Source organism: Oncorhynchus clarkii, chromosome 2, assembly GCF_045791955.1.
Source record: "Oncorhynchus clarkii lewisi isolate Uvic-CL-2024 chromosome 2, UVic_Ocla_1.0, whole genome shotgun sequence".
Classification (NCBI taxonomy): domain Eukaryota; kingdom Metazoa; phylum Chordata; class Actinopteri; order Salmoniformes; family Salmonidae; genus Oncorhynchus; species Oncorhynchus clarkii.
In genome coordinates this window covers 93965576-93977689 of record NC_092148.1, presented here as the reverse complement: position 1 = coordinate 93977689, position 12114 = coordinate 93965576, and the positions used below count along the sequence as shown (strand labels likewise).

Sequence of the window (12114 nt, the reverse complement as noted above, 5' to 3'; positions counted from 1 at the left end):
GTCTAATGAGTGATGGCTGACCACCAAGCTAGTATGATCAAATGGTTTAGCTGTGAATGTCCTGCAGGGGAAAGTCTAATGAGTGATGGCTGACCACCAAGCTAGTATGATCAAATCTGATTTAGGCACAGTGTGAGAATGTCCTGCAGGGGAAAGTCTAAAGAGTGATGGCTGACCACCAAGCTAGTATGATCAAATGGTTTAGCTGTGAATGTCCTGCAAGGGGAAAGTCTAAAGAGTGATGGCTGACCACCAAGCTAGCATGATCAAATGGTTTAGCTGTGAATGTCCTGCAGGGGAAAGTCTAAAGAGTGATGGCTGACCACCAAGCTAGCATGATGAAATGGTTTAGCTGTGAATGTCCTGCAGGGGAAAGTCTAAAGAGTGATGGCTGACCACCAAGCTAGCATGATCAAATGGTTTAGGCACAGTGAATGTCCTGCAGGGGAAAGTCTAATGAGTGATGGCTGACCACCAAGCTAGTATGATCAAATCTGATTTAGGCACAGTTCAGAATGTCCTGCAGGGGAAAGCCTAATGAGTGATGGCTGACCACCAAGCTAGTATGATCAAATCTGATTTAGGCACAGTTCAGAATGTCCTGCAGGGGAAAGTCTAATGAGTGATGGCTGACCACCAAGCTAGCATGATCAAATCTGATTTAGGCACAGTTCCGAATGTCCTGCAGGGGAAAGTCTAAAGAGTGATGGCTGACCACCAAGCTAGCATGATCAAATGGTTTAGCTGTGAATGTCCTGCAGGGGAAAGTCTAAAGAGTGATGGCTGACCACCAAGCTAGCATGATCAAATGGTTTAGCTGTGAATGTCCTGCAGGGGAAAGTCTAAAGAGTGATGGCTGACCACCAAGCTAGCATGATCAAATGGTTTAGCTGTGAATGTCCTGCAGGGGAAAGTCTAAAGAGTGATGGCTGACCACCAAGCTAGCATGATCAAATGGTTTAGCTGTGAATGTCCTGCAGGGGAAAGTCTAAAGAGTGATGGCTGACCACCAAGCTAGCATGATCAAATGGTTTAGCTGTGAATGTCCTGCAGGGGAAAGTCTAAAGAGTGATGGCTGACCACCAAGCTAGCATGATCAAATGGTTTAGCTGTGAATGTCCTGCAGGGGAAAGTCTAATGAGTGATGGCTGACCACCAAGCTAGCATGATCAAATGGTTTAGCTGTGAATGTCCTGCAGGGGAAAGTCTAAAGAGTGATGGCTGACCACCAAGCTAGCATGATCAAATGGTTTAGCTGTGAATGTCCTGCATGGGAAAGTCTAAAGAGTGATGGCTGACCACCAAGCTAGCATGATCAAATGGTTTAGCTGTGAATGTCCTGCAGGGGAAAGTCTAAAGAGTGATGGCTGACCACCAAGCTAGCATGATCAAATGGTTTAGCTGTGAATGTCCTGCAGGGGAAAGTCTAAAGAGTGATGGCTGACCACCAAGCTAGCATGATCAAATGGTTTAGCTGTGAATGTCCTGCAGGGGAAAGTCTAAAGAGTGATGGCTGACCACCAAGCTAGCATGATCAAATGGTTTAGCTGTGAATGTCCTGCAGGGGAAAGTCTAAAGAGTGATGGCTGACCACCAAGCTAGCATGATCAAATGGTTTAGCTGTGAATGTCCTGCAGGGGAAAGTCTAAAGAGTGATTTATCGACCATGTAAGAGAACAATACACACAGCAGAGTAACTACTAATAGACAGATCTGCAGGCGCTAGGCAAGTAACAGAAATAACTGAAATCAAAATAGAAAAGCAACATTAAAGTGTTAGTGTGTTGTTCCCATGTTTCATGAGCTGAAATAAAATACACCAGAAATGTTCCATACGCACAAAAAAAAAGTTATTTCTCTCAAATTGTGTGCACAAATTTGTTTACGTCCCTGTTAGTGAGTATTTCTCCTTTGCCAAGATAATCCATCCACCTGACAGGTGTGGCATATCAAGAAGCTGATTAAACAGCATGATCATTACACGGGTGCACCTTGTGCTGGGGACAATAAAAAGCCACTCAACAAATGTGCAGTTTTGTCACACCACACAGATGTCACTAACAGTAAACAAATTTGCCTTAGACCGCTGCGCCACTGTTTTGATAATTTAATGTTAATTTCTCTACCATAAGCCGCCTCCAACATCGTTTTAGAGAATTTGGCAGTACGTACAACCGCAGTGGGGGGGTGGGGTTATGGTATGGACACACATAAGCTACGGACAATTATATTTTATCGATTGCAATTTGAATGCAGAGAAATACAATGACGAGATCTTGAGGCCCATTGTCGTGCCATTCATCCGCCGCCATCATCTCATGTTTCAGCATGATAATACACGGCCTGGATGTCTGATCCACACCAGATACTGACTGGGTGTCTGATCCACACCAGATACTGACTGGGTGTCTGATCCACACCAGCTACTGACTGGATGTCTGATCCACACCAGATACTGACTGGATGTCTGATCCACACCAGATACTGACTGGATGTCTGATCCACACCAGATACTGACTGGATGTCTGATCCACACCAGATACTGACTGGATGTCTGATCCACACCAGATACTGCCTGGATGTCTGATCCACACCAGATACTGACTGGTTTTCTGATCCACACCAGATACTGACTGGGTGTCTGATCCACACCAGATACTGCCTGGGTGTCTGATCCACACCAGATACTGACTGGGTCTAAAGACTGGGTGTCTGATCCACACCAGATACTGACTGGGTGTCTGATCCACACCAGCTACTGACTGGGTGTCTGATCCACACCAGATACTGCCTGGGTGTCTGATCCACACCAGATACTGACTGGGTCTAAAGACTGGGTGTCTGATCCACACCAGATACTGACTGGGTGTCTGATCCACACCAGCTACTGACTGGGTGTCTGATCCACACCAGCTACTGACTGGGTGTCTGATCCACACCAGCTACTGACTGGGTGTCTGATCCACACCAGCTACTGACTGGGTGTCTGATCCACACCAGCTACTGACTGGGTGTCTGATCCACACCAGCTACTGACTGGGTGTCTGATCCACACCAGCTACTGACTGGGTGTCTGATCCACGGCCATACTTTTTTTTTTTTTAAGATATCTGTGACCGACAGTCATGTGAAATCTATAGATTAGGGCCTAATGAATGTATTTAAATTGACTGATTTACTTATGCGAACTGGAACTCAGTTAAATCGTTTTAACTTGTTGAGTTTCTATTTATGTTAAGTGTAGATTAGAGGTGGTAAAAGAGATTTAAAAAAGGAGGCAGTAATGACTGACTTTCTGCAGGACGATAGAGACGCGTGTTAGCTAGGATCAGTATGTAGGTCACAAGGTGTAACAGTGGAACTCACCACGTCCTTCTCAATACGCTGGGCCAGCTTTTCATGGGACTCTGGGTCCTGCTGTGCGGAGCCTCGTCTTTCCACGTCTAACAGACACAGTCAGAGTCTACTTTATTTATTCATATACAACAACAACGATAACAGTTAATCATGGTTTTATAAGTGTGTGTGTGTGTGTGTGTGTGTGTGTGTGTGTGTGTGTGTGTGTGTGTGTGTGTGTGTGTGTGTGTGTGTGTGTGTGTGTGTGTGTATCAGTGTGAGGGCCCTGGTGCCAGGAAAGTAACCTCTCCCTCAATGTCAACAAACGAAGGAGCTGATTGTGGACTTCAGGAGACAGTAGAGGGAGAAGGCCCCCATACACCTGGACGGGGCAACAGCTTCTACGTCAAGGCCATCAGACTGTTAAACAGCCATCACTAGCCGGCTTCCAACCGGTTACTCAACCCTGCACCTTAGAGGCTGCTGCCCCATATACATAGACATGGAGTCACTGGCCACTCTAATAAGGAAACACTGGTCAGAATGGTTCCATATTGCTTTACTCATCTCATATGTATATACTGTCTTCTATTCTACTGTATTTTAGTCAATGCCACTCCAACATTGCTCGTCCAAATATTCATATATTTCTTAATTCCATTCTTTTACTTTAGATTTGTGTGTATTGTTGTGAATTGTTAGATATTACTGCACTGTTGGAGCTAGGAACACAAGCATTTCACTACACCCAAAATAACATCTGCTAAATACAGGGGCTTGCGAAAATATTCAACCCCCTTGGCATTTTTCCTATTTCAACCTGGAATTAAAATAGATTTTGGGGGGTTTGTTTCATTTGATTTACACAACATGTCTACCACTTTGAAGATGCAAAATCATTTTTATTGTGAAACAAACAAGAACAACACAAAAAAAAATGAAAACTTGAGCGTGCATAACTATTCACCCCCTCAAAGTCAATACTTTGTAGAGACACCTTATGCAGCAATTACAGCTGGAAGTCTCTTGGGGTATGTCTCTATAAGCTTGGCACATCTAGCCCCTGGGATTTCTTCCCATTCTTCAAGACAAAACTGCTCCAGCTCCTTCAAGTTGGATGGGTTCTGCTGGTGTACAGCAATCTTTGTCATACCACAGATTCTCAATTGGATTGAGGTCTGGGCTTTGACTAGGCTATTCTAAGACATTTAAATGTTTCCCCTTAAACCACTCAAGTGTTACTTTAGCAGTATGCTTAGGATCATTGTCCTGCTGGAAGGTGAACCTCTGTCCAAGTCTCAAATCTCTGGAAGACTGAAACAGGTTTCCCTCAAGAATTTCCCTGAATTTAGCGCCATCCATCATTCATTCAATTCTGACTAGTTTCCCAGTCCCTGCCGATGAAAAACATATCCATAGCATGATGCTGCCACCACCATGCTTCACTGTGGGGATGGTGTTCTCGAGGTGATGAGAGGTGTTGGGTTTGCACCAGACAAAGCATTTTCCTTGATGGCCAAACATATGCATTTTAGTCTCATCTGACAAGATTAACTTCTTCCATATGTTTGGGGAGTCTCCCACATGCCTTTTGGCGAACACCAAACGTGTTTTCTTATTTTTTCTTTAAGCAAAGAGCAATGGCTCTTTCTGGCCACTCTTCCGTAAAGCCCAGCTCTGTAGAGTGTACGGCTTAAAGGAGTTCTATGCAGCTCCTTCAGGGTTATCTTTGGTCTCTTTGTTGCCTCTCTGATTAATGACCTCCTTGCCTGGTCCGTGAGTTTTGGTGGGCGTCCCTCTCTTGGCAGGTTTGTTGTGGTGCCATATTCTTTCCAATTTTTAATAATGGATTTAATGGTGCTCCGTGGGATGTTAAACATTTCTGATATTTTTTTATAACCCAACTCTGATCTATACTTCTCCACAACTTTGTCCCTGACCTGTTTGAGGAGCTCCTTGGTCTTCATGGTGCCCCTTGCTTAGTGGTGTTGCAGACTCTGGGCCTTTCAGAACAGGTGTATATAATATATATACTGAGACACTTAGATTGGACACAGGTGGACTTTATTGAACTAATAATGTGACTTCTAAAGGTAGATATTATTTAGGGGCTTCATAGCAAAGGTGGTGAATTCATACAACACTTTTCCGTTTCATTTTATTATTATTTTAAACAAGTTTTTTAAATTTCACTTCACCGATTTGGACTATTTTGTGGATGTCCATTACATGAAATCCAAATAAAAATCTATTTAAATTACAGGTTGTTATGCAATAAAATAGGAAAAACTGTATGTGATCAATAAAATGGTATTTACTTTTATTTGGATTATGCTGGATGTGTGTGTGTGTGTGTGTGTGTGTGTGTGTGTGTGTGTGTGTGTGTGTGTGTGTGTGTGTGTGTGTGTGTGTGTGCGCGTGTGTGTGTCTCTCTCTGTGTGTGTGTGTAATGTGTGTGTGTGTGTCTCTCTCTGTGTGTAATGCGTGTGTGTGTGTCTCTCTCTCGCTGTGTGTAATGTGTTTATGTGTGTGTGTCTCTGTGTTTAATGTGTGTGTAATGTGTGTGTGTGTGTCTCTCTCTCTCTGTGAATAATGTGTGTGTGTCTCTCACTCTCTGTGTGTAATGTGTGTGTATGTGTGTCTTTGTGTGTGTGTGTGTGTGTCTCTCTCTGTGTGTAATGTGTGTGTGGTATAAGTCTTACCCTGCATGTTCATGGCAGCCACGCGGCCTCCTGGGGTCGGGCCCTTAGGGGCCGAGGAGGGGGGGATGATGGTCTCTCTGTGGCGCTTCATCTTCTCCTGGTTCACCCTGAAAGGAGGAGGGGGTTTTAATCACAGTGGTTACGGGGGGGTTGGGGCTGGTTAGAAATAACCATTCTTACTTCAAGGTCTGTGGTCGCATCTTCTTCCCATGTTTGTTGTCACCCAGGGCACTGTCGATGTCTGCATAGACCATCTCTCAGAGAGAGAGAGAAAAAGAGACAGAGCGAAAGAGAGAGAAAGCATAGTCAATATAAATATGTCTGCATGGAGCATCTCTGCCTGTAGGGGGTGTGTGTACGGAGGTCAGTGCTGAATAACAATTGTATAGGACTACAGAATCAAACGTTCTGGTAAAAGTCCCTGCCTACACTTCAAGCACCAAATCACAATTTGTCAAAAGTATCACCAAATCACAATTTGTCAAAAGTATCATCAAATCATGATTTGTCAAAAAAATTACTTCAAGAAAAAGATGGTCAGGATAGTATGTCTGATCATTTAGTTGATCACGTACATAGCAAATAAAGGTCAACTATTGATGCCATAGCAAGCGGACAGCCCCTTGGATGAGTGAAGAAACTAATCAAGAGAACGTCCATTATGATATTTAGAGAGAGCAACTTGGCATATAAAACAAGGCGATTATAGAAATGCCAGACGGGCTCATTTTACTAACTTGATAATCAGAATAATTAGAGAATGCTCTTCTCGACCATTTATGGCCAGATAAAACATACCCCCCCCCCCGCAAACCTATGTGAACTTTCCACCACATCTAAATATGGCATATTTCAGAGAAAGGATAACAAACGTTAGGCTGGGTATCAGTCAAGACCTGATGAGAAGTTTGATGATATCTGCCCTAGTCTACTACAGATGTATTTTCTCTGGTTGACACAGACATGTTCAGGAAAGTGATATCACAAATTAGGACTTCTACCTGCCTTCTAGATCCTATCCACACCACTTTCTTCCAGTTTTTAAATGCATATCTGAAGAAGTACAAGCTATTGTTAATCACTTTATTTAAGTTTATTTTGCACACCAGTATCTCTACTTGTACATTATCATCTGCTCATCTATCACACCAGCATCTCTACTTGAACATTATAATCTGCTCATCTATCACTCCAGTGTTAATCTGCTAAACTGTAATTACTTCGCTACTATGGCCTATTTATTGCCTTACCTCCTCTTTGCACACACTGTATATAGACTTTCTTTTTTTTCTATTTTTCTATTGTGTTATTGGCTTGTTTATTGTTTATTCCATGTGTAACTCTGTGTTGTTGTTTGTGTCATACTGCTTTGCTTTATCTTGGCCAGGTTACAGTTGTAAATGAGAACTTGTTCTCAACTGGCCTACCTGGTTAAATAAAGGTGTTCTCAACTGGCCTACCTGGTTTAATAAAGGTGTTCTCAACTGGCCTACCTGGTTAAATAAAGGTGTTCTCAACTGGCCTACCTGGTTAAATAAAGGTGTTCTCAACTAGCCTACCTGGTTAAATAAAGGTGTTCTCAACTGGCCTACCTGGTTAAATAAAGGTGAAATAAAAATAAAATAAAAAATAAACTTCCTATTCACAGGCACTTTCACCACTGCACTATAAAATCTGCCTTAGTTATTATGCTCCCAGCCTCTAACTAGAGGCTCCCAGCCTCTAGTTATTATGCTCCCAGCCTCTAGTTATTATGCTCCCAGCCTCTAACTAGAGGCTCCCAGCCTCTAGTTATTATGCTCCCAGCCTCTAGTTATTATGCTCCCAGCCTCTAGTTATTATGCTCCCAGCCTCTAGTTATTATGCTCCCAGCCTCTAGTTATTATGCTCCCAGCCTCTAGTTATTATGCTCCCAGCCTCTAGTTATTATGATCCCAGCCAGAGAACCTGAGGGGGGATGAAACTGTGGACATAATTAAAAGAGATCTTAAAACACACCTTTTTAGTTGAGGGTGTTTTTAGTCATCAGTTATTATTGTTATTCTTTAGTTTTTAATCCTCGGATGTTTGTTGTGTGGCTAATATTTATGGTTTTATCTTTATTTATTTTTATCTATGATTTTTCCTGGGAAGAACATTGCGTTGCATCCATGTCTGAAATGTACTTTATAAATAAAGCTGGATTTAATTTGTTTTGACAGATGGTTATAGTGACCTGCTATTAACTAGGGCCCATTCCCTATATAGTGACCTGCTGTTGTCTCTCATGATTACGTAGATAGAAGTGACCCACCTCGACCTCGTCACAGTGGAAGAAGTGTATGTCAGGTCTGTGCTGTTCAGTGTCTTGACACACCAGCAGTAGGACAGATGGATACCTGGTCTGATTCAACACTGTCTGGCAGTGGTGGATCGTAGGCAGGGGAAAGTTCTCCAACTCTTCCTGTGATGGAGGGAGTGAGGGAGAGAGAGAGAGTAGAGAGAGCGAGAGAGGTAAAGAGAGAGAGAGAGAGAGTAGAGAGAGAGAGGGAGGTAAAGTGAGAGAGAGAGAGAGAGGGAGAGAGAGAGAGAGAGAGTAGGAGAGAGAGAGTAGGAGAGAGAGAGAGGGAGGTAAAGAGAGAGTAGAGAGAGAGTGAGTATATATATATATATATATATATATATACAAATAGTGAGTATATATAGGTATATATAGTGAGTATATATATATATATATACACATAGTGAGTATATATATATATATATATATATATATATATATATATATATATATATATATAGTGAATATATATATATATATATATATATAGTGAATATATGTACATATATAGTGAGTATATATGTATATATCTGTGTCTATATATATATATATATATATATATATATATATATATATATATATATATATATATAGTGAGTGTATATATATGTATATATCTGTGTATATATATATATATATATATAGTGAGTATATATATGTATATATAGTGAGTGTATATATATATATATATATATATATATATGCGAGTATATATGTATATATCTGTGTTATATATATATATATATATATAGTGAGTATATATATGTATATATCTGTATATATATATATATATATATACATATATATATATATATATATATATATATCTGTGTATATATATATATATATATATATATATATATATATATATATATAGCGAGTATATATACATAGATATATATATAGTGAGTATATATAGTGAGTATATATATATATAGTGAGTATATATGTATATATCTGTGTATATATCTGTGTATATATCTGTGTATATATATATTATATATATATACACATAGTGAGTATATATATATATAGATATATATAGTGAGTATATATATGTATATATCTGTGTATATATATATATATAGTGAGTATATATGTATATATATGTATATATAGTGAGTATATACAGTGCCTTGCGAAAGTATTCGGCCCCATTGAACTTTGCAACCTTTTGCCACATTTCAGGCTTCAAACATAAAGATATAAAACTGTATTTTTTTGTGAAGAATCAACAACAAGTGGGACACAATCATGAAGTGGAACGACATTTATTGGATATTTCAAACTTTTTTAACAAAACAAAAACTGAAAAATTGGGCGTGCAAAATTATTCAGCCCCTTTACTTTCAGTGCAGCAAACTCTCTCCAGAAGTTCAGTGGGGATCTCTGAATGATCCAATGTTGACCTAAATGACTAATGATGATAAATACAATCCGCCTGTGTGTAACCAAGTCTCCGTATAAATGCACCTGCACTGTGATAGTCTCAGAGGTCCGTTAAAAGCGCAGAGAGCATCATGAAGAACAAGGAACACACCAGGCAGGTCCGAGATACTGTTGTGAAGAAGTTTAAAGCCGGATTTGGATACAAAAAGATTTCCCAAGCTTTAAACATCCCAGGGAGCACTGTGCAAGTGATAAAATTGAAATGGAAGGAGTATCAGACCACTGCAAATCTACCAAGACCTGGCCGTCCCTCTAAACTTTCAGCCATACAAGGAGAAGACTGATCAGAGATGCAGCCAAGAGGCCCATGATCACTCTGGATGAACTGCAGAGATCTACAGCTGAGGTGGGAGACTCTGTCCATAGGACAACAATCAGTCGTATATTGCACAAATCTGGCCTTTATGGAAGAGTGGCAAGAAGAAAGCAATTTCTTAAAGATATCCATAAAAAGTGTTGTTTAAAGTTTGCCACAAGCCACCTGGGAGACACACCAAACATGTGGAAGAAGGTGCTCTGGTCAGATGAAACCAAAATTGAACTTTTTGGCAACAATGCAAAACGTTATGTTTGGCGTAAAAGCAACACAGCACATCACCCTGAACACACCATCCCCACTGTCAAACATGGTGGTGGCAGCATCATGGTTTGGGCTTGCTTTTCTTCAGCAGGGACAGGGAAGATGGTTAAAATTGATGGGAAGATGGATGGAGACCTGAATCCAATCGAGAATCTGTGGAAAGAACTGAAAACTGCTGTTCACAAATGCTCTCCATCCAACCTCACTGAGCTCGAGCTGTTTTGCAAGGAGGAATGGGAAAAAATTTCAGTCTCTCGATGTGCAAAGCTGATAGAGACATACCCCAAGCGACTTACAGCTGTAATCGCAGCAAAAGGTGGCGCTACAAAGTATTAACTTAAGGGGGCTGAATAATTTTGCACGCCCAATTTTTCAGTTTTTGATTTGTTAAAAAAGTTTGAAATATCCAATAAATGTCGTACCACTTCATGATTGTGTCCCACTTGTTGTTGATTCTTCACAAAAAAAATACAGTTTTATATCTTTATGTTTGAAGCCTGAAATGTGGCAAAAGGTCGCAAAGTTCAAGGGGGCCAAATACTTTCGCAAGGCACTGTATATATAGTTAGATATAGTGAGTATATATATGTATATATAGTGAGTATATATATGTATATATAGTGAGTATATATATGTATATATAGTGAGTATATATATGTATATATAGTGAGTATATATATGTATATATAGTGAGTATATATATGTATATATAGTGAGTATATATATGTATATATAGTGAGTATATATATGTATATATATATATATATATGTCTTTCCCGTCAGAGGTTTCTCTTTAGAGTCAACAGACCGTTGTATTTTACACCAGCAGGTTATTACAGGTGTCTTATTAAATAGATCTCAACAGAATAACCTGAATACATAATGTTAAATACAATTCACTGGCATAACCAATGAATCAGGATCCCCTTTATTCGTTAAGTACATCTACATCCAGGAATTTGACTGTGTAAGTTGAAGTACCTGTGTATCAACATCCAGTAGCCGTACAGCCTTGTCGTTGACCTGAAGCAACATCTCCTGGGTCCAGATCTTCTCTTTAGAGTCCAGCAGCACCAGCTTCTTAATGGCATCGTCCACTGTAGCAATGGACTCTGTCTTGTCCATCATGAAGGTGGACAGGTGCTATGGGGGGAGAGAGGGGTGGGTTCATAACATAGTGGACTGTCACGGTTTTATAAAAAGAAGATCAGGATTCAGTTTAAAATAAACCAGAAGAAGAAGAAGTCCAATAAGAAGATCAGGATTCAGTTTAAAATAAACCAGAAGAAGAAGAAGTCCAATAAGAAGATCAGGATTCAGTTTAAAATAAACCAGAAGAAGACGACGACCAAGAAGATTAGGATTCAGTTTTAAATAAACTAGAAGAAGACGACGACCAATAAGAAGATCAGGATTCAGTTGTAAATAAACCAGAAGAAGAAGTCCAATAAGAAGATCAGGATTCAGTTTAAAATAAACCAGAAGAAGAAGAAGTCCAATATGAAGATCAGGATTCAGTTTAAAACAAACCAGAAGAAGACGACGACCAGTAAGAAGATCAGGATTCAGTTTAAAACAAACCAGAAGAAGACGACGACCAGTAAGAAGATCAGGATTCAGTTTAAAACAAACGAGAAGAAGAAGAAGACCAAGAGGAAGAAGTTTATCAGTAATCTGAACATAGAAACATGTCTTCCTGGGCCTCAGATTGGCATGATGTAACCATG

General features: G+C 40.1%; 1 protein-coding gene across 2 annotated transcripts in view; it reads right to left on the bottom strand.

Annotated features, from left to right (window-relative positions):
• Window positions 1-12114, bottom strand: part of LOC139376507 (epidermal growth factor receptor kinase substrate 8-like protein 2) — a 103428-nt gene that overhangs the window by 36961 nt on the left and 54353 nt on the right. For both annotated transcript variants that reach the window (XM_071119202.1, XM_071119194.1), the window contains 5 exons: window positions 11369-11530; window positions 8332-8481; window positions 6219-6292; window positions 6039-6145; window positions 3367-3443 (listed from right to left, as the gene is read on the bottom strand). In XM_071119202.1, the coding sequence (XP_070975303.1) occupies window positions 3367-3443; window positions 6039-6145; window positions 6219-6292; window positions 8332-8481; window positions 11369-11530 (570 nt within the window). The remainder of the gene's footprint in view (window positions 1-3366; window positions 3444-6038; window positions 6146-6218; window positions 6293-8331; window positions 8482-11368; window positions 11531-12114) is intronic.